A 23100-nucleotide genomic window follows, 5' to 3' on the forward strand; every position below is an offset into this window, starting at 1 on the left:
GCCTCTTTCTCTAGAACATGCTTTGGGGTCACATCAGTCCTCTAGTGCCCCCTTTTTCTACTCTTTCCCCTAAGTAAAACAAATAACTTTAGAATGATGGCACTTTGAAAGGTAAGTTATAAATTCAGAGAAAACATCTGCAAATTGTAAAGGGGACCAAAACCCCTTTATTTAAATGATGTGCTTATTCAATTGGTTATATAACAGTGTATCACCAGGAATTTATAGTTTACGTAAGGAAGAACATTAGTATGTATGAAAAATTAAGCTCCCCCAATTTAATGAAGAAGATAAGTTGCTAGAGGTAGAAGGGAGAAAACCCACTTATTCTTATGCAAAAGTAACCATAGTGAGGCTCCTGTCACTTAAGAGGAGCATTCCAAGAACCTGATTCTCAACAGAATGAACATCTTAAAGCACACGGGCACCAGACTCATGTCTTCTGAAGTATTGGCTTGAACTCAAGTCTTAAGGGAGCGTCTTTCACAGAACACATAATCTCCCAGTCCTAGCAATCACGTAGAGTACCTGGGGCATAACAAATCCTTGCTAGCTCCCACTCTTTCCCCAGCAAGCTGTTCCTGCAACCCAATCAAGGCATATTTAACAAGCTAAAAATCTTTCTATATCAAAGCACAATAAAAGATAACTATATTGTAACTATAATCATATAGAAACATACTAAACACAAAATAAAAATTCAGAATTCTTTTTTTTTCTTTAGTGGTACTGGGGTTTGAGCTCAGGGCTTTGTGCTTGCTAGACAAGTACTCTATCACTTGAGTCACTCTTCCACCCTTCTTTTTGCTCTGGTTATTTTAGAGCTAGGGTTTCGTGGTTCTCCAATTTTATGCTTCTTGCCATTGTTGGGATGACAGGCATAAACCACCACATCCAGCTTTTTCCCACTGAAATGGAGTCTTGCAAACTTTTTTAGCTGGGATGGCCTGGAACCTTGATCCTCCTGGTCTCAGCCTCCCAAGTAACTAGGATTGCAAGTATAAGACACCAGCACCCAGCTAAAATTCAGAATTCTTTCCAATTAATAATGATAGTAATGGGAAGCTGCTTAATTTTCTACAAAGATACTAAGACAATTTTTTAAAAAAGAATTTGTTAAATGCCATCCAGTAGAAAATTACTCATTAAATCTCATTTGATTATTTAGTTCAAGAGGAAGACTTAGATAAGCAACTTAGAGTCTACACTAAAATGTCTAAAATGATACACAACTGCAAAGGGGGAAATGACTTTAGAAATAATAGATATAGCATGACATTTTCAAATGGAGAAGTGAGGAGCAATTTCTTGACTGTAAGACAATAGGTTGTGAGAAAACCTCTATACTAGGCTATAATCTGAGGTGAAGTATGATTTATCACTGTAACGCCAAAGAAAGATTAATAAAATATTCAGGCGTAGACATATAAAAATATATAAAGAACACAAAAAAGGGAAAAGAACAAAATCAAAACAAAAATGACAAAGGGTGAGGAATTAGAACAGTAAAAATGGAAATGTCAGGTCAGCTCTCCCATGGCATGCCCCATGCACGAGAACATAACGGACGAGTCCCCAGAAGACCCAGTGCAGTACTACCTAGTGCACGCAACAACTGTCCTGCTGGCTGCAAGCCTCAGCTAGCAGGAGCCTACTGTCCTCCCCTCTGTGCTGGCTTTCAGCAAATTCATATGCTGAGCTGACTGAACCCTTATCTTCTTCCATCTAGAAGGACAGAAAAGCAACAAGTCTCATATTACAGAATGATAATCTCACAGTATATAGGTTTAGAATCAAAGCAATAAGTTGGGTCTACAATCTGAGAGGCACAAATGAATGTTCATACTACAGCACATTTACTGTCACAAAACAGGGCTTCTTAATAGGAACACGACAAAGCACACAAAGCCACGATTTCCCAGTGCACGAAGCTCTTACTAAACATTCAGCCTAGTTAAAAACCAAATTTCCTTTCATAAAATTCAATTTTTTCTATAAATGAATTGCCATCAAGATTGAGGGTTTTTATTGCAAAGGTATGTCCAATTTCTCACCACTCATGTTTCCATCTAAGGAGACTTTGCTACTCTAACTGGATGTCAGCAGACCAGAAGGTCACATGGCCCTACAAGTATCAGACATATGAACAAGGGGCTTGACTTGACTTACTCAACAAAATTAATTTTATCTTTAAGTTGAAGTATATTTTTAGTGAGGATAAACTAATTTATATGAATTTCAGTTCTTTTTATAAAACTGCCTTATCGCTATGTGTTTTCCTAGTCTTTGAATAACTATTTCTATAAAAAGTACTATGGTGTATTTCTTACATAAATTTAAATGTCAGTGGGAGTAGTGGTACTAGGGTTTGAACTCAAGGCCTTACATTTTCTAGGCAGGTGCTATAGCACTTTAAGCACATTTCCAGGCCTTTTTTGCTTTAGCTATTTTTCTGACAGGATCAGGTCTTTTGCCTGGGGCTGGCCTCCTACCAATTTTACATACTTTTAAAAAATAAAACAATTCCTCGGTTTCAAGAGTACAGGAAGTTTCTATGAAGAAACTATAATACAAGGGAGGGGGAAATACTCAAATTGTCAATAGTTCATGCTAAAGATTCTTAAGAAACACTGACCTAATTCAAGATTTGAAAGCTGTTAAAGATATCTGATATCTATATAATATTCCTTTGTCACAAAAGTAAACAGTTAAGCTACCACACCAGTGGAATATCTCTCAGCAGTTTAAGAATAAGATGTATAAAGTTCACAGGATGCATCAGCAGAGATGTAGTCATTTGTTCTCCATGCAGCTATGAACAAATACCCACCTACTGGCAACTCATTGCTTATGTGAATAACTTATTTCTGCCTGAGTTTTTGTTTAGCAGTGTCTTTTCTTTTTTGCTTTTCTTTGCTGATGACGATAAGTAGCTTAACAGACCTCAGTATGTGAAAGGATAGGTGAAGAACCTGGAGGCCTAGAAAGGAGAACGTGATGGGAGTGTGTTTGGCTAGGACTTTTTGGGAGTATCAGCAAGTGTGGCACTAGCACTGAGGTTGGCCGCTGGTAGAACAGCACCCTCTTCCCTTTGTGAGACCACCTGGGTGGGGAGTGGGTGCAGGAAGGCTACCTGACCAATTTATTCTGTTCTCACTGTGATCTTTCATAGATGGATGTTAAGCTGACCAATTTATTACAATATTATACCACTCGGGATCTCTTTGTTTGATGATCTTTTTTCCTCATTCTTTTTAGGTTTAATATTGTTCAAAAGGTTGATTTAAGCCAATATGGTGAAAATATGATTTCCTAACAATATGATTAATCATAATATAAAAGTGATCTTCACTTGACAGAAGAATTGGCCAAAGTGTTCTTTTAAATAATGAGCTCTCCTATTGCTTTAGAGTTAAATAATTGGATGTTCAAAAAATGTAATAGTCTCCGTCTTCAGGGAATCATCTACTGATAAAATCATGATATGCATACTTGGCTCAACCAAAAGCGAAAGCTTATCTTCACATTTGTCTTGATTTTAGTTCTTGTTTTAAACATGAAATTTAGTTTAAACACCCATTTGTATATTACTTTGTAATTCATAAATTATTATACTATTGCAATTCAAAGTACAATATTTTTAAATATCTTGAAGCTAATAATAAAATCCTCAAAAGGTTTGGTAAAATCTTAAAAATTATAAACTCATACTATTACATAAAAGGTCAAGTGGTGTTTTGTCAAAGTTATTCATCTGATCAAGTTGAAAATAGACATATTAGAAGCTTTGAAAATAAAAAAGAATTTAAAAGGTATATATCATTAGAAATCTAAATACTGAAAAGTGTCAAAACTAAAAAAAATATTTTGGTTATATTGTCTTTTCTCTTTAAAAATTAAATGGAGCTAAACTTAATACATCATTTTGGTATGTTATTAATAAAAGTTCTAGGATTTCAGCTTTCATTTCCTTCTATCAAAAGATATCTCCAAACCTACTAGCTATGTACTGACAGAACTGGTATTTGTGGAGATAAAGGTAAATTAGAGATATACAAAATATATTGTTCAATTTATTAATGCACTAAATAGCAAGGATATGAAATGCTTATGCAGCCATTATAGTGTAAAAACACAATACACATGTATTTACAACACAGACTTAGGCAAGATAAAAAAAATGGGCAACTCTCACTAGTAACTACAACTTAAAGTCTTAAATTTTATAATGAATTTCTGTAGCTTTAGTTACTCAACATGCAGAAGCATTCTTAAATATGAATATGACAAGCAGAAGCATTAGAATTGTGCTAGAAAAGATAGTTAAGGTGTAAAAATATATAACAAAGTACAGATCTCTGTCTTCTTATTATGTTGAATTTTCATCTGAATTTTCTTCTCAAAGAAGAAATATGTTTTTTAGGTTTAAACATATGTGTTTATAAAGGTCAAATTAGTCAGAGACAGAGCTGTGCTAACAAAAATGCCCCACTCTTCATTCATGCCTCTGCCCATCTTTTGGATATTGTTTAATTGACCTTTAGCATGCAGAAGAGTTAATGAGGTACTGCCCCTCCTACTCTACCTAAGTCTGCTCAGCTGATTCCTTGCCCTCGACAAAGGCTGCAGTGCGATGAACTCATCACTTAAAGCGACAGTGTTGGAGTACATCTATAAGTAGACAGAAAAGGGATGGACACACAACAAGTCAGTGAGCTGTATTCATCACCTAGGAGACAGACACAGGACAAGCTTTGTAAATACTGAACATCTGTTCCCACCACAGTAGGAAATATGCATGGTACACATACATGACTGACTTTTGTAAGATGCTGGCTTTGTCATTTATTCTTTACTCAACTGGAGAAAAACAAAGCTCAGAATAAATGCTGACAAATCTTCTTTTGATAGAATTTTTCTTGCTAGTTTTTGTAAATAATGAAGTAGTTGGTAACTTTCTAGCAATTTGTCCATCATTTGAAATCAGAAGTGTTGGTAGAGGCTTAAATAATAATAATTACTTCCTGTAGCAAAGGAACAATGCCACATATGGAATGTGAGTGTTACAGACTGTTTCAATAAAAAAAAAAAAAAAAAAAAAAAGAGAAGGAAAAACACCCAGCAGGCTCTAAGATCCCTGAGAGAAAATAAGAGATTTCCTTCCTAAATAAGACCACCTAAAATATCTGGTTAATAATTTAGAAATTAATTGATTCAGTGTACATTCCATTTTTAACCAACTTTAACATTATGTTAAAAGAACCAAGATATATACAAGTACTTTTAACATTTTTCTTGTTTAAAGTATCAAGTATTTGCTCTGTGATTCTTTAACAAGAGGCTATAGAAAAAGTAATAATAACACTGTCACTTATCAGTAAGAAATCTCTATGAAAATTTGCAAACACTAAATCTGCCATAGAATTTCCTAGGATAAATGTAAAAAATCTGACTTATTTTTATAAAGAATTACTTTTTAAAAGTAATATCATTCATATATTCTTGAGAAATACTACTTTAGGTGGGCCAAGAAAAGGAGAAAAATTGTCCTTCATAAAGTTCTAGATAATAGACAATGTATTAAAAATGCTACTTTTAGTATAATTGTTTCTCTCTGAAGATTAGAAATGAGATATGCAAACCTCTTTGATACAGATTCAAGTCACACATCGCACAGTGGAATAGTCTGTCCATTCTGATATGCACAGGTGCATAGGTGGACAGAGTGATCAGATTATGTATTTTTCAGCCCTATTTGGAAATCAGTGTCACAAAGCAATACCCTCATCATATATATAATAATTTTTTTTTTTTTTTTGTGGTACTGGGGGCTTGAACTCAGGGCCTATACCTTGAACCACTCTACCACCCCTTTTTTATGATGGTTTTTTTTGAGAGAGGATCTCACAAACTATTTGCCTGGGCTGGCTTCAAACTGCAATCCTCCTGACGTCTGCCTCCTGAGCAGTTAGGATTATAGGCGTGAGCCCCTGGTGCCCTGCAACAGTTTTAAACTACCATGTAACTGGCAGAGTGTTAGGTGCTTCAAGCTCATTATCTCATATTTCTTACAATTATGTAAGGTAATAAATACAACAATTTTACAGAGGATGAAACAGAGGCCTAGCAAAGTGACTTGATCAAGGACACACATCTTATAAATGTTTGAAACAGTATTTGAGTTCAAGTTTGTCAGGCTTCACAGGCCTATTCTACTTCAATGGTATCAAAATGTATATTGGCAAGGATTACATTACAAAAGCAAGAAAATACTACAGAAATGTTGATATGCACCAGCTATTTTGTGAAGATTGGGGGTGAGGGTGGTCTTGCTAAATTTTTGCCTGAGCTGGGTCTCCTGATCTCCACTTCCCAAGTATCTGGAGTTACAGGTGTGAGCCACTGCACCTGGCTCTAAACTTTACATTCTTAAGCACTATGTAACATACTGCTAATATTTGCTATAATTTAATATTTATTAATAAATGTTTAGACAGAATATATTTTATAAAAATCCATTTTGCAAATTATTACTCAGAATCTAATGTTTCTAAAGACATGACTATATATTGTAGTTGTTATCAATCTGATGTAATATTGTCATATTTTAAAATGTTATCTACTATAGTTATACCATTATTATCTGAACTATCCTGATAATTTGGTATTTAAAAACCTAGAGCTTTATTAACAATATAATGTAATTAAAACAATTATAACTTATCAGCAGTCTTAAGATTAATAGAAGTAAGAAACTTTAAAAACATTAAATTTAACAATGTTTGTATTATAGCAAAATAGTTGATATAGTAATAATTTCTTATTTTCTGACATAAGCAAATTATAATCATAGTTATTTGTCACTAAAACGCCTAACTAAAAAGATACTGAATATGAAAAGTGCTTACTTGTGCCTTTTCAGTACTTGTAGGATGGAGTTGTCGATCAAATACCTTCTTCACAACATCAAGAAATAGACAAGTAACAACCATAAGGATTATGGCAAACCAAGCAGACCCACTTGATAGGAGTTGAATAAATACAAAGTACATATTCTGGGAGCCCAAAAATGGCCTGTAAAGAAAGACAGTGGGCTTAATAAGTGAAAGCTAGCCAGGCATGGTGTTGAGGCCAACCTGGGCTAGAGTTAGACCCTGTCTCTAAAACAAACAAATAAACATACAAAGTGGAAATTAAAAGACTTAAATTGACACATTCTAGAAATACTGTGTTTCAAGTAACAATTTTAAGAGCACTACAGGAAAATGTTCTAAACTGAAAGTAATAAAATTTAATCAATTGAATAGTTAGAATAAAATAGACTTTAGTTAAAAAAATAAACCCAATTGAAGTTTTTGTAGTAATAATAATACTTTTTATTGATAGGTGAGATAACCCTATCTAAGTGGTAGGGTATCAAAAGAATAATGTAGAATGAAGAATAAAAATCTAGGACACCAAGAAAAGGAAGAAAATATTTTCTACTGATTATCTGAAAGACTAATTACCTAAATCTTTGACTGAAAGATTTTTCAGTCAAAAAAATTTGCTTTAAAAACAAATTTTAAAATAAGTGCACTCAGATATACTAGGTTCTATAAAGTAACAGATATTACAAAGGTATTCTTGAGGTTTTTTGTTTCTTTTCGGGTTTTGTATATATTATTTCAAAAGATTCTGGGGGAGGGGGGAGGAGGACAGGAGGAGGGAATGTAGAAAAAAGGGGCAAAAGGAGAAAGAGGACTGTAGACAAATAATATTCCTAAGAGTACCCTTTTAAGATCCTAACTGGGAGTCAATGATTAGCCAATCCAAAGGGTTTTTTTTTTTTGCTTACCTTTAGGAGTTTTTTGCCTGATAAATGAAACAAAGGTACAGCAGGCAAATGTAATATAAATTCTCCAAAAGACATTAGTTGCCCATCACTTAGTAAAAAACTGGAAATGTCACAAGGAAACACCCTGCACAACTATTATTAACTAAAAAGGTTAAAAAAATAGGAAAAGCACGAATTTTTAATCTATCAGAATAGCTTGCTGAGTAACTGATCCTATTAATGAAGATGAAGTATAATATTAACCTTTGAGAACGAAGTTAATTCAATAATCAAAATTTAGTGGTTTAATGGGACTTATTACATATATGAATAAATACTTTGGAGATAATATGGTTAGTGTAAAGAATTTTAACTGTGAAGACAGACGTATTTTCCACATAGGAAAAATACGGCCAGTAAGATTATGGTGATGAATCAATGGTTTATCTTATATAAAATGTCTACAATGTAGTAGGCAATTCAAGAATTGTGATGTTTTTTTCTCCACATCAGTAAGTTCAACTCAAAGAAGTGAACTTATCAGGACACTGTCTCAAAACTATTCTGAATAGAATTTGCTCACGATATACCCAATCACAGTAAGTGTTTATTATAGTTAAACATAATTTGAACACAATATAGTTACTTACCAGAGGATTCCACCATAAAACAAGGAAAATATAAAATAAAATATAATAGATCCCCAGGTAACAAGATGGCTGATCCAAGTCCAAAAATGAGTTTCCAAAGCCATCTAAAAATTTTAAAAAACATTTTAGAAATATAACACAATAAAGTTTTCTTTAACCTCTTAGATAAAACTCAAGAATTAAGCACATTAATTATATGCCTACAAGCCACACTGGCATAGTTTCATGTCTACATATTTATTCTGTGAGAAAGGAGCACTGAAATTTCGTGTGATGACTTTACTCAACTCCATGGCCTAAAACAAATTGTGTTGTTTTGCACTATATACACTATATATGGAAGCAAAATTTCAGTGATTTTTATTTGACCCAAGTCAGTTAAGTTTTCCAAAATAATGAACTTAAAAGAGATTTTTTGACAAAAATTTAATTGAAGTACTAAAATAGCAATTAATGAAGTTATTCACTGAAATGGGAAAATATTTATCTACAGTTAAAGAAATGCAGAATATTAACTGCTAACTATACAGACACAAAATGCATGTTTCTAATTTTAGTACCATACCTTTACTGTGACTGTAATAACCATGACTGTGAAGACCAAAGTTCCAAAAGTCCAGTTTCCAAACATCTAAACAAGAAGAATAAACTATTATGTTAACATGATGTTAAATCCAATGCATTTCATTCTTTACTAAAAATCATTTGAATTATTTAAGCCAATTAAATCTGTGGACTCTGTAATTACACTAATAAAATTGAGCATGAGAAGAAACATATAAAGCATTTTAATGTTGGATAACAACATCATACAAAACTCAGTGGTGGGTTTAGAATTATGTGGCACAGACTATTTTTAGTTACAATAATCTAGCCATTACTGTATTACTCCCATCACACTCTAAAAATGGTAACAAAACCCTGTTCAACCACAATTATTTTCTGAAAACTTTCTAAAATTTCTAGAAGTCACAGCAGATTCCTTGCCACAGTATTTATTTTTTTTCTTTTCCTTTTTGTGGTACCAGTGCTTAAACTCAGGGCCTACACCTTAAGCCACTCCACCAGCCCTTTTTTTGTGATGGGCTTTTTCGAGACAGGGTCTCGGGAACTATTTGTCTGGGCTGGCTTTGAACCACGATCCTCCTGATCTCTGCCTCCTGAGTAGGTAGGATTATAGGCATGAGTCACCAGTGACTGGCTCCATAGTATTTCTTGACACAACTTAAGTAAGCAGGAAAAAGGAAATTTAAAGTTAAAACCAGCATCTGAAAGAAAAGATAATGGCCTGTGGAATTACTCCTCAAAGTACTCCTTATAAAAATGCAGTTTAATGCCAATCTGGGCTTTATAGCCAGAACTTACTGAGGTTCATCACATATGCAGAATCTCAAAAGAATATCAGGATTTTATTTCCACACATAAAAACACAACCAAAAATTTATGTTAGCTTAATTAACAAAGCAGTCATAATCTTAACATTGATTTAAATTTTATTTAGAAGTCTGCTATTCTTAAAAATTATAGATTTCTAAAAATTAGCATTTGTATGACAACTTCTCTGACTCACATCATTTATAAAACAAGCAAATCTCACAGGTTTTCATAAAAAACAGGGTACACAAGAAGGACAGAGTATCTGGTACATGATAAGCAAACACTGAACAGTTATTATTAACAAGGAAACGTGGTAACAATCTTTCATTTGAGGGTACTTTGGGAATCTATGAAGAAGCACACAATGGAAAAGTCACAGTGAACCCATGCTTACTTCCCTACTTATAAATTTCTAGAATAATGACCCCAAAATACTGAAAATCAGTGAGTTTCAACATAACTCTCAGAGGAATGGCAGTCTCCTCTTTTAGGGATACGAGGACAGATTTTTTTGTTGCAACCACTAGATCTTGGCCTGGAAATGGTAATAACTACCCATCTTCTCTTCAGTATCTGACTTTTTAAGGCATCTGTTAAGTAGTACCTTCCTTAGGACAGAAATTAAGGATTCTCTTGCATCAGCCCCATTTAAGGCCCCAGAACAAGCACACTGATGTGGCTCTTAGAAAAAGTAATGTATTTCAACTGTAATCAATGAGATAAGATGACTCTATTCTGACATCCCCTTGAGCTGTGGTGATGGAGTTGCAGAGTACATTTTGGGACTGATTAAGAAGTGAGTTGAGCTCAACATTGTCAAAATATTGACAAGCATTCTTTAAAACACTATAGATTTTACCTGGCCATTTGCAAGCAGAGATATGTCTTTCCCGATTAGAAAATAGGATCCAAAGAAGAAAATAAAAGCATGACTGAAACCTAAGATGGTCCAATAAAGAAATGTTTTAATGCTTAAGAGACGGTTTTTACTTATGTCCCTGTAAATTAAACCGAGAGAGAGAGAGAGAGAGAGAGAGAGAAAGACACACACACATTAGGATTCATTTTCTTTTAACCTACTAAATAATTACAATTTGATAATTAAAATACGATAGGGTTTTAAGATAGTAAACCACAATTTACAAACCACCACTTCTAATAACAGTATGCATCTATGTAACAGCTTAGAGTTCACATAATAAATTTTGATAAATTTAATTCAGGTATAACACTTCAGTTTATTTGTGAAAACTGATTTATCTGTATTATATTCTGTTAACATTCAGCCACTCTGTCATGATAGTCTCTTTTCAGTAAGGTTTTATGAGTTGGGTTTACCATTGAGGCTACTAATTCACTTCATTTTCAAAAAGAGCTATTATTGGAAGGATAATCTGTGCCAATTTTGGATCAAGCCCTGAATTAGATACTCTGGAAATCAAAGTACACTACTCCATAGCTGGATAACTGGACACCTCTGTAAGTCAAACCTCAATAGTCTCCCTACAAGAATTTATGATGAGAACCATAGGTCCTGACAGGTTCCACATTCTAGAAAAACAAGGGATCTGGGATTAATGTAGCTGACTTGAATTTTGCAGTGATTATTACTCATAAATTTGACAACAGGAGAACATGATCTGATTTTTTTAGGCACTCTAGAGACTACCTATTACTGTATAATTTCTTTTGTGTGAATGAAATTGAATATTATTTGTTTGTAATAGCTAACTATAAATTGCACAATTGTTCAATGCATTCCTAGGATGAGTGTTCATTCTTAAAAACACTGGAGCCAGGCACAGGTGGCTCACGCCTGTAATCCTAGCTACTTTGGATGGTGAGATCAGGAGGATTATGGTTTGAGGCTAGTCAAGGCAAAATAGATCATGAGGCACTACCTCAACAGAAAAAAGCTGGGCATGGTGGTGTGTACCTATCATCCCAGTTTCAGCACAAAGTATAAAATAGGAGGACTGTGGTCCAGGTTGGCTTGGGCTAAAACCAAGAGCCTACTTCCCAAATAGGCATGGCTCACTTGCAAACATGAAGCCCTGAGTTCAAACTCCAGTACCACCCAAAGAAACAAAAAAATCCCCCAAAGACTATTGGAAAAATTATTCAGTTTTTCTATTTGATATTCAACAACTTTAAACCATATGCCAACCATACGTTCCTTAGGAAATTATTAACACCAAGACGTTATAAATTTGCTTATTTTTAAGGTACTTGTTATAATTGATAACCACTGAACATACCACTTGTGATCAGAAACGTATGGACATGTAATACTGGAAAGCACTTACCGATACAGAGTGGGCTTATTCTGTAATACATGAGGGTCTATATGCTGTTCCAAAAGACTATACATCAGAATAGGTAGGGAAGTAAAACAAATATTATATAAAGTCAGGTACACGCTGTCATACAGTGTCTAGAAAGAGAAATCAGTAAGCACTTAAGAGACTCTAAATTACATATTTCTATTGTATTTAGGCATATAATCACAAAGAAGCATATAAAAACAAGCATATAATGAGTTTTTTCAATTTACACCAAAATCCATTTTAATAATTACATTTTTATATAGTCATAAACATACAATGTTGTTAGATTTATATTCACGGTAGAAGTTGGAATATTTTGCTGCTACTAATTGTTTTCAGAAATACAGTGAATTGGATCTACAGTTTTCTATAATTGCATCTCCACAAATTGGTTGCTGTGACATAGTTTTACACAATCCTTCTCTATGCATCCTAGGCTTCTTATTATTCTTCTAATCGCTACACATACAGTTTTCCTTTCCTGGCTTGGTCTCCCATCTATATCCTATACTCTCTATATCTACACTGAACTAAACTCTTTTTTCATGAAACTTTTCCACAGTGGTCCAAGACGTTGATAACACTAAACTCCTCTAAAGAGTCATAGGTACCAGGTGGTACTAATGTGCCTATGCTTCACATATTGTTTTTATTGTTATTAATACTGTCTCCCTGAAAACATAATCAAGCTAGCCAGGTAGATCCCCTTGTCATACAGTATTCTTTATTTCATTTAGGTAAATTGTTATGAGCTATCAGTGCCTATTCTAAGCAGGTATTTGAAATTTAGAGAAGTATAAACAGAAGAAAACAGCAATTACAGGTAAGAACAACTCATAAAAAGCCTGAGATAATTAAGCTTATGTTTTTTCAATAAGTGAGAATGAATGTCTTTATCAACTTGAGATAGTTGTCAACTATGTGGAAAGGGGTCCTCAACTAGCGAGAAGCAGTAGGTCACTGACTTAGCCATGTGATCTTATGCAAGCTGCTTAATCTCTGTGGGTTTTACTTCCCTTTTCTATAAAATAAAACTGTAGGCCAGGAATGGCAAATATGTGACATGTGTGCAACCAAAGACCCACCCTGTGCCCAGTGCATTTCTCCCTGAACCTAAATGCTTCAGAAATCTTATCAGTATACCACACTACCTGCTCCTCTCAATTACTTAAAGTTAGCTTTTGAGGTGATGCTTACACCTGGACTAACCAGGTGTAACCACTAAGGTTACTAATGAATTTTTAAAAATTTGGACTCAAAAATAATGACGTGAACCTCTAATAGTGATTTGGTCTTGCTTGATATGGATTCTATAGAAATACCACAAGTAAGGTGAAAGAAAGTTACCAAGATTCTCTCATAAGCTATTAAGACTTAGTACTGATATTTTTTTTAAATCCAGAATTAAAATATATTTGATATCAAGACTAATCTCAAACTGAATATAAGGATAAATATTATGTTATGCTGATTGGGTATACTACTCACAGAAGTTTTGTCTTGTTACTCATAGGACACAGAAAAATGAAAAGTATCTCTAAGTATCATCCAAGATTAGAACATATTACCTTATTTTAAAAGGACAAAACACAAGTTTCTAATTTACTTACTTGTTGAGAAAACAAACAGTAGAACTGATATAAAAATTGAGGTGTGATAAAGCACACATTCTGAAAAACAAGATTAAATGGGATATAATTAAAATACTTATATCTAAACAGAAAAATTTTCTTAAAAAGTGTCCAGAAATCTGTTGCTATAATAAGGAGGTGATTTTTCCATTAGGACTTGTCCATATAAAAATGGGAAAGTAGAATTCTCATTTTATTTAAAAAAAATGTCTAGAACCATCCTAGGAGCTGACCAGGTATCACAATGAAAATACTCTTAGCTCCCATCACTGCCAAGGAATAACATAATTTTAATTTTACAAGCTTTGAACTCTTATTCAATACTTTTCACATATAGCATAAGTAAGATTCACTTAAATTTTAGGGCTATGATAGTTAGAAGAAAATTTCACATCATCTTATAGTAATAAGTAACTTGTGTTCTTTCACTGGCTTGTAACTATTAACTACAGAAACATATGCTATGTAGAATACTCTGCCATAATTAAATGTCTTAATAGCAGAGACTCCTTTTTTGTTGTTATTTTGTTTTGGTGGAACTGAAATTTGAACTCAGGGTCTCATGTTTGCTAGGCAGGTGCTCTACTACTTGAGCCACTCTGCCAGTCCCAGGAGGGACTCTTAACATGGGTTTTACAGATTCCCACATTCTCCCAAAGGGTCCAGAAATAGAACAGTATTTCAAAATCATTATTTTATTTTACGCATATCAAAACCCTATATTGACAGGTTCATACATTTCACTAGTCTACTGGAGGGCCATCCATGGGAAAAAAATATTAAGGAACTCTGCTTCAAACAATCATGTTGGAGTTCCATTAAAACATATTACTGGCTCAAGACAAAACAAGTTAAGAAAATAAAATTTATTGTAGCCTAATTTGCACAGAATAAAACATCAATTTTAAGTGTAAATTTTGATGTGTTTGACAAATTATACATCACCATAAAATTAGAGAACTTTCCCCAAAAGTTCTGTATCCCTTTCCAGTCAATTCTACCACCTGTGACCCCACCAGGCAACTGACAAGGCAATTTGCATTGTCAGTATATATTAGATTTATTACAAAAGCATGGTTATTTTTACGAATAATTTATATGGCTATAACATTCCTTAAATTTAAAATTTAAGTTACTATATCAGTAATAGATTCTAAAAATCCCTGAGAAACTCACCTTATAAAAAAAATACTGTACAAGGGTAGCTATTCTAATATAATAAAAATGACCATGAACAAAAAGTAATTTGGAGAGGAATTTAAATCTAGCTATTGCATAGTCACTGTTTCTTGCAGCTTGTCTTCCTTCTTTACCCATAATTCCTATAACAAAGAAAATAAAAACATATGTTCACTGATGATAACTCTTAAATGTAATTTTCATGATATAGCTGTCAATATCTGAACTGTTTACAGTAACTGGACTGACTTAGACTAAATCCCAACATAGAGCAGTAAGCAACTGTCTAAAAGACTGTTCTACTTAAGTGTTTAATGTAAAGTTATAATATATACCAGACATGTAGCACTAATTTTTAAGGATTTAGAAAATAACATAGATATAAAAATAAAAGTTCAGGATCTATCAGAGGTATTAATTATTGCATCAGTTAATAAACTTCTGAGGGACAGATGCAATAAGTCAGCTTTAAATTCACTAGTTCCAGTAAGTATAAAAATATTCAAACTGAATAAACCTAGCAAAAATAAAGTATATTCAATTTTTTAAAAACTGTCAGATCAAGGATAAGTCAAACTATGCTTTTTAAATGAAAAAATGTAAGGGCTGGGAGAGTGGCTCAAGTGGTAAAGCACCAGTCTATCAATCACAGGCCCTGAGTTCAAACCCCAATACCACAAAAAATAAATGAAAAAATATGTTTGAAATATATAAATTGGAAAAAAAAGAAAAGCATACAATCTGAAATCAATATTATTTTATCTGGAAAACGTAAGTACTATTTTTTAGGTTACAATTTTTTAGGTTACAAAACTCCTTTAAGTTTTAAGAGTAAGAATTATTGCCAAGTCTGTTTTTGTCATTCTGAAAGACTCTTTTAAAAATTATTTTCAAAATTAAATCTTTTTTGCCAGAAAAGGATCAAAATATTCATAAAGGCAGAGAAAATCATCTACATTCCTAACACGTAGAAAAAAACTGCTGTTTTAAATCTATATCCTCCTAGAATTTCTTTCTACATGGTCTGTGTATATTTAATTTGAAAAACTGCATTTGAAAAGAAGATTTTTTTTTGTAACCTGCATTTAATAGATATGGCCATTGTTTATAATGCATATCTTTTTTGTTTTTAACTTTTTAGAGAATGGCTCTTGTTATGCAGTTCATGCTGGCCTGAACTCGAGATTCTACACCATGCCTGGCTATAACATGGATCTTTATCAGCAAATTCAATTATTTTCTGAAGAAATTCCTGGGTGCATAAGTGGAGGGTCAGTAGGCACTCAGTTACATTTTTATTATGCGTAATAATGAAAGATGCACCAATTTACCTCCTAACATTGTATAAGATCATCTGTTAATTTATCTTTGCCAAATCTATGTTTATCAGTCCTTATAGTTGTTGCCAATCTCATAGACAATTTTCACTTACATGTTTTGATTGTTAAGAGAGAATGAACACTTACTTCATACTTAGATTTCTCATTTTGTGACAACTGATAGTGTGTATCCTTCTGCATATTTCTACTGTAGTGTTTTTCTTATTTTTATTAAGTTATTAAGACTTCATATATTAGGAATATTAAAATTTTATCATATATTTTGAAGGTACTCTTTACTAATGTGTCTTTAAAATTTGCCTTTGGGGAGTCTGTAACTCTGCCACACATACTAATCTTTTTCCTATAGTTAACTATGGTTCCTTGGTTTGGTGTTATACTCAAAAGATCTTTCCACAACTCAAATAGCAGGATTATTCATGAAATTTTCTTCAGTTACCTCTCAGGGTCTTTAAAAATTATTTAAATCCTTAATCCATCTGGAATTTGTTTTATTGTAAGTATTGGAAAGTGATCCAATTTTTAAAAATAATTAGTTTTATAAAAATTGCTTATTGAACAATGTTTTTCCTTATCTATTAGAAATATTTCCTTTGTTATATACTATTAAATAAAGTTTTTTTTTTTTTGTAGTTTTTTTTGGCAGTGCTGGGGATTGAACTCAGAGCCCTGCACTTATGAGGCAAGCTCTACCACTTGACCCGTATCCCTCAGGCCTTTTTGCTTACAGCTGTTTTTTGAATAGGGTCTTGCATTTTTGGCAGGGCTGGCCTAGACTACGATCATCCTTCTATTTACACCTCCCTCATGGCTGGGATGACAGGTATACAACATCATGTCCACCTTATCAACTGAGATGAGGTATTGCTAATTTTTTGCCCAGGCTGGTGTTCAACAGTGATCTTCCCAATCTGTACCTCCTGAGTAGTTGGGATTGCAGGTGAGAGCCACTAAATAAAGTTTTCTATGCTTAATGCATGGTATAGGAAGTTATCAAACTGTTATGGAGATTTATGGAAAATAATAGTATATGAACTAGAAAATTAAAATTTCAAAATTAATAGCTAATTATCCCAAAGAAAAAGGAGTTGACTTGAGAGATAAATTGGAAATATCAGACCTGATAACTACTCAACACAGGGTATTATAAAGACTATTCCTGAATAGGGGATATTCTCTCTTCTAACTCTTAGATTTTATCTTGCAATAAAAAAAACCCATACCCATGCTTTTCCCTTTTGCTCTGTATTTGAAAATAAAATAATAGTGGGGGATAGGTCAGAATATGTTAAAATAGGAAATGATTACTAAATTAATCATTAGTAATACAATATTAGTGTTCTGAATCCAATAAATATTTTAGGCAAAAGTAGAAAATAATTTAAGAAAATTATTTGAGAGTTTATGTTTTTATTACTCTTAGATATAATTTCTTATCTCTATACTTGTCTTCAAAATGTACTGCAGAATCTTTACCTTTACAAACAAAATAATAGTAATTCCATAACAAGAATTTAAAATACAGCAACTATGTAAATCATAAATTTAGAGTTTAAAAGGGATAAAATAATGTATAAAAAGTTCACAAGGTACAAAATGTTATAAGAAAGGTATTCTTATCATGAAGGAAAATGGGCAAAGATAAAATTTACCATTGTAGCATTCATTTCCTTTTAAAATTTTGACTAAAATATCCTATAGTGGGCTCAAGAATAATATGTGTTTTATGGTGTACATTGTGATACATTTCCATACTGCATTTAGTTTTCATTCACATATTTGATATTGTATTTTAATCTACAAAAGGAGAATTCAAAGCTACCAAATAATTACACCAACTTTAAAACAAGGGAGAAAAAGAAATCAATCACCTATGCCAACATGTGCTTCCTGTATCATGCTTACGTCATTAGCGCCATCACCCACAGCCAAGGTTATTGGCTTCTCAGGTGAGATTTTTATCAGTCTTATTACCTGAAAGACATACAATAAATTAGTTCTTCATGATAAAATTTTATTTTCTTATATTTGTGTAACGTCATCTATCTGAAATGACTGTAGTAAGAACATTAATGGAAAAAAGATTTAATTTTATATTAGACAACAAGCTGCATTAGGGCTTATTTCTTAGAGCAGTATCTCCATTAAGATTTTAGGAAAGTGTTACAGAAATGCCATAACAAAATAGAGTATTATGTTTGAATTTTATAAGAGAAGAGTTTTAAAAATACATATTAAAACTGTAAAGGACTAAGAAAAAGAGATTAAGATAAAAGAACTGCACTTTGAACTGTCAGACAAAATATTTTCTTTCTCAAGAAATCATTGTTTTTGAGACAAAGGAAAGACACCTATCTTATAGCTAACAAAATCTAAAGTTCTAAAAAGGGTAATCAATATAAATTCAGTGAAATTAGAACAGGTTTCTTTGGAATTCTTGAATGTAATTTTATAAAGAACATAGGCATTAATTCTGTTTGGTCTCCAGTTTTTATCTCTATAGACTGGAGGACATGAATTAAAATATAGGCATGTAACAAAATTCTATGAAGATAAAAAGTTCGACGCCTAACTTATTAGATTTATATGTGAAAAATATCAGAATACTTGTGAAGGATACAATCTAAGACCTCAAATTCCAAGTGTGGAACTACAAAAAATGTTTCCATTAAGTTAGCTAAAATTTCAGATGGCTAAAATTTAAGTATTTCCTGTATATAGCTATACATTACAATTAATTGGCTTTTCAACTTTTTTACTAAAGTTCTATTTAGCCCTGGATAGCCACTCATAACAAAGAATGATCACTTCACAAGAATGTAAGAATACGCAGAGTTCAACCACCTGACGGTGTGGATGAATTCAAGTTTCCTAGGTTGCTTTTCTAAACTAGCTAAGTAACTAATTTGGGTTATGTCAACTATCACAGCACAAATTTGTGTTTCAGCAAGAGCACAAACTGCTATCCAAGACAGTTTTTCTAGGTCAGTATCAATACTCTGAGAATCCCAAAATTCTAATGTACATGGTTACAATTCACTATATGGGGAAGTGACTGATTCCTAGTAAAATTCATATACTGCATACCACCAAATGCAACTAGGTAAGGCATTTAACCTTAAAGAATAATTTTAGATTTAAATATCTTTATAATATATACATACTTTTGCTTTCTGCAGTGGTGCCATACGACAGCATAATACAGCTGAACAATTTCTGCAAACTTCCATAAACAGTTTTTCATGCTCCCTGAGTGCAAGAGATAGGCTGGTTCCATCCACTACCAACCCATGCTGAATCACATGATCTTCTGTAATTCTAAAAGAGAAAAATAATTACATCCTCTTAAAAATACTTTTTTTTTTTTTTTTTGCACAGTACTGGGGAATTGAACACAGGATATGCTAGGCAAGCACTTTACCACCTGAGCCATATATCCTCAATTCTTTTGTATTGTATTTTGTTTTTGAGATAGGGTCTCTTTAACTTTTCCTGGGCTACCCTCAAACTTGTGATCCCCCTGCTCTGCCTCAAGAGTAGCTGGGACTATAACAGGTGTGTACCACCACACCTGGCTTGTAAGACACTTTGAAGCCATATAGTTCACACTCATAGAATAAGAGTTTCACTGAAAGGTGGATACTTCCAACCACAGACTTTATAAGACTGATATGTTAGGGAATAAATTCAGTTGTGTTACCTGAAAGTTCATAAAAGCAGAACTGGGAGTCACTGATATGACGGGTGTAAGAGATGATACCTGATTTTACAATGAAGTGATATACAGATATAATAACTTTATTTTCTAAAGTGTGAATGGTAACACATATTTGAGAGATTAACCATGAAAATAAATATTCTTACAAAAATAGAAACATTATTATTTATCCATTTAGTAAATCCTAACCTTAAAAAAATCATATGAAATCAAGAATGTTCAGGAACACTTATGAGCTAGATTACATATGTAGGAAGAATAGGAATGAAAGAACTGGTATAGTCTCTTGATATTAAGCCCTTTATTAGATTGTAACCTCAGATAAATTGCTATAGTAGAAATTGAATTATATCCCATTTATGGGTATATATGAAATAAGTGCTACTAAAAGTATGGTCTGCTTACTGGCAGCTGGATAAACTGTTGCCAGGAAGTGACAAAGAGCTTACCCCTGTATGTGAATCAGCACATCACTAAGCATGCTATTTGGTTCAACCATTTTCCCCCAGTGTCTCTTTGATAATAAGGCCTTCTGGATGGAGGAAGTGGTACAAAGATCTCTTCTGGTGCAAGCTCCTTTTATGTTGTTGAAAGTCAGCATTTAAGGTAGTCCAGTATTGTCTATGCCATAAAGGAATTATTGCAAATTCACAGGCTGCTACTGAGAAACAGCCCTCCATTTTAAAATGGTAAGTGAGGCAGCTATAAATGAGCAATAAACTATGAAAGCTAAACATACATTGACAGACTTTAGTTTTATAGTAGAAAAAAAATGTCATGGCATGCCTGATCACTATTGTGTTACACTCTTGCTAGTAAGTAGTAAGCAATTCACTTTCTAGCTTGAAAAATTTTAAAATGTGTTTTTCTTCTTTATCTGCATCTCCAGTAAGTGAAATCACCTACACTGACAGGTTTTCTTCCCCATTTAGAAAACTTGTACTGTTGTCAGTGTCCTCAGCCCATCCTGAACACTCACAGAGCGACATGCCTCAGAGATATGATCAGCCTAAAGTGGAAAATAAATTTGGTTTTGCGCTGCACATGCTTCATAAATCATCATATGAGCACAATCTATGGGATATTTAAGAAACATGGAGGCCAGGTATGGTGACTCCTGTCTTTAGTCCCAGTTACTCAAAAGTAGAGATTGGGAAGATGGTAGTTTAAGGCTCACCCAGGCAAAAAAGTTAGCAAAACCCCATCTAAACAAACGAACTGGGTGTGGGGTTAACATCTTAAATCCCAGCTACTTGGGAGGCATATGTGGGAGGGTCACATTCTGGGCAAAAACTGAGACCCTGTCTAAAAAAATAGCCAAAAGCCTAAAGGCATGGCTCAAGTGGCAGTGTGCATGCTTGGCAAGCACAAAGCCCAGAGTTCAAAACTCAGTATCACCAATAAATAAATAAATAAATTAAGAGTTCTAGCACAGCAGCAGCACAGCAGCATTGGCTCTGTATCTCACTGCTCCCATTTACTCTCCCACTTATTACACATTCGCTGTCCATATTTTCCTATCAACTCCTTAACTGGGACTTTGCAACCACTGCCCTTTCCTCCTTGATGACCCTGTGATTATCAGTTCTTCTAGAACTCTCCCTGATGCCCCTGGCCTAGGCTAAGCTTCTCTCTTCTGTCCTCCCCAGCTTGTTCTTGGTCTGTTACCATTCATTGTGATAGGTCTATGACCAAGTATTTACCTGTCTTCCCTATATGCAGTATTTGAGAGGAAGCACCACACTTTAAATGACTGTGTTCCAAACACCTACATAGGAGACAATGTATGCTTATTAAGGAATGGATATGTAAACTAAAGCTTCCACTCAAATTAAGATTTGTAGAACACATACTTCTTCAGTGCCTATAAATCCAAATCCTATTGACTTGTGTAGCTGTCTCAGAAAATGTATTCCTCTAAAAACATGTAATTTCTCTAAAATAAATTTCACATATCAAGTGCTATGGTTTGTCACCTCCAAAATTCACATCGAAACTTAATCTCATTCTGGTGGTACTGAGAGGCCTTTACTGATTAAGTCATAAGAGCTATGCCCTATGGGTTGCTGCCCTGATGAAAGAGGCTTCACATAAAGTTTGCCTCTTTTGTTCTTTGTCCAACAGCATTCACCCCAATAAGGCACCATCTTGGAAGCAAGGAGCAGTCCTCACTGTGCAATCTGCTGGCACCTTGATCTTGGACTTCCCAGCTTCTAGAACTTAAGATATTAACTTCTGTTCTTTACAAACTACCCAGTCTCAGGTATTTTGTTATAGCAGTACATACAAAGACAGAAAACCTAAAATTCACTTTAAGGGTATTTTTTTCTACTTTACAATATAACGAAAAGAGAAATGAACACTACTAATAACTATAACACATTTATTAAGAGCACATATATAGAAGACTTTAAAGAAAATATGCTAAGATACAAATAATAATCTTTACACGATTGTATTATGCCATTAACCACTGTAATATAATTTCCAGTACTTTTCAAGTAGCCGTTTATTACTTTTATAATCAAGAAAAATATTTTAGAAGGCTTACATAATTATTTTGTTCTTGACACTGTAGTATTTAAATGTTAAGTAGCCACAATGGTGTTGACACTGCTCCCAAAACATAATTACCTAGATCAACTGCGTTTTATACTCAAGCAAAGATCCTTTTTGCAATTATACTGTTTTAAGAATACACTATCTTTAAAAAGATTGTCTTCGATGAGCTCTAGACTTTAGCACCATAGCAATGCTTATATATCAAGCATAAATAAAGCACTGAATACGCTAACAATTATGGCTTTGTCTTTTTGGACTTTTATTTCTAGGTTAGCATCACAAGGTTCCTATAGGAAACCTCACACACCTATATAGAACCAGCCCTGATGGTCACACTAAAGCACTCCTTAATTCATTATGAAAAATGAGACTGTGTTAAATGGGGGCACACAAATGAATCTCACTTGCTTATAGATTTACAAAAAAAAAAAGACAGAATTCCGAGTATAAATTCTTATGAAATAATTTTTGAAAACTAAAATGCAGACTAATTTTCCAGT

The 23100-nt window shown here is 33.4% G+C and overlaps 1 protein-coding gene across 7 annotated transcripts in view; it reads right to left on the bottom strand.

Annotated features, from left to right (window-relative positions):
• Positions 1-23100, bottom strand: part of Atp11b (ATPase phospholipid transporting 11B (putative)) — a 90094-nt gene that overhangs the window by 13039 nt on the left and 53955 nt on the right. The window contains exons 20-30 of one of the 7 annotated variants that reach the window (XM_074073676.1): positions 19485-19638; positions 18192-18294; positions 14978-15123; positions 13781-13840; positions 12150-12277; positions 10703-10841; positions 9032-9097; positions 8467-8570; positions 6909-7074; positions 4586-4671; positions 1600-1725 (exon numbers count right to left, since the gene is read on the bottom strand). In XM_074073676.1, coding sequence (XP_073929777.1) covers positions 1641-1725; positions 4586-4671; positions 6909-7074; positions 8467-8570; positions 9032-9097; positions 10703-10841; positions 12150-12277; positions 13781-13840; positions 14978-15123; positions 18192-18294; positions 19485-19638 — 1237 coding nt within the window. In that variant the 3' untranslated portion in view covers positions 1600-1640. Of the gene's footprint in view, positions 1-1599; positions 1726-4585; positions 4672-6908; positions 7075-8466; positions 8571-9031; positions 9098-10702; positions 10842-12149; positions 12278-13780; positions 13841-14977; positions 15124-18191; positions 18295-19484; positions 19639-23100 lie in introns of those variants that run through there. The other 6 variants (XM_074073675.1, XM_074073677.1, XM_074073674.1 and 3 more) reach the window with 6 other exon arrangements.

Source organism: Castor canadensis, chromosome 5 (assembly GCF_047511655.1).
Source record: "Castor canadensis chromosome 5, mCasCan1.hap1v2, whole genome shotgun sequence".
Classification (NCBI taxonomy): Eukaryota; Metazoa; Chordata; class Mammalia; order Rodentia; family Castoridae; genus Castor; species Castor canadensis.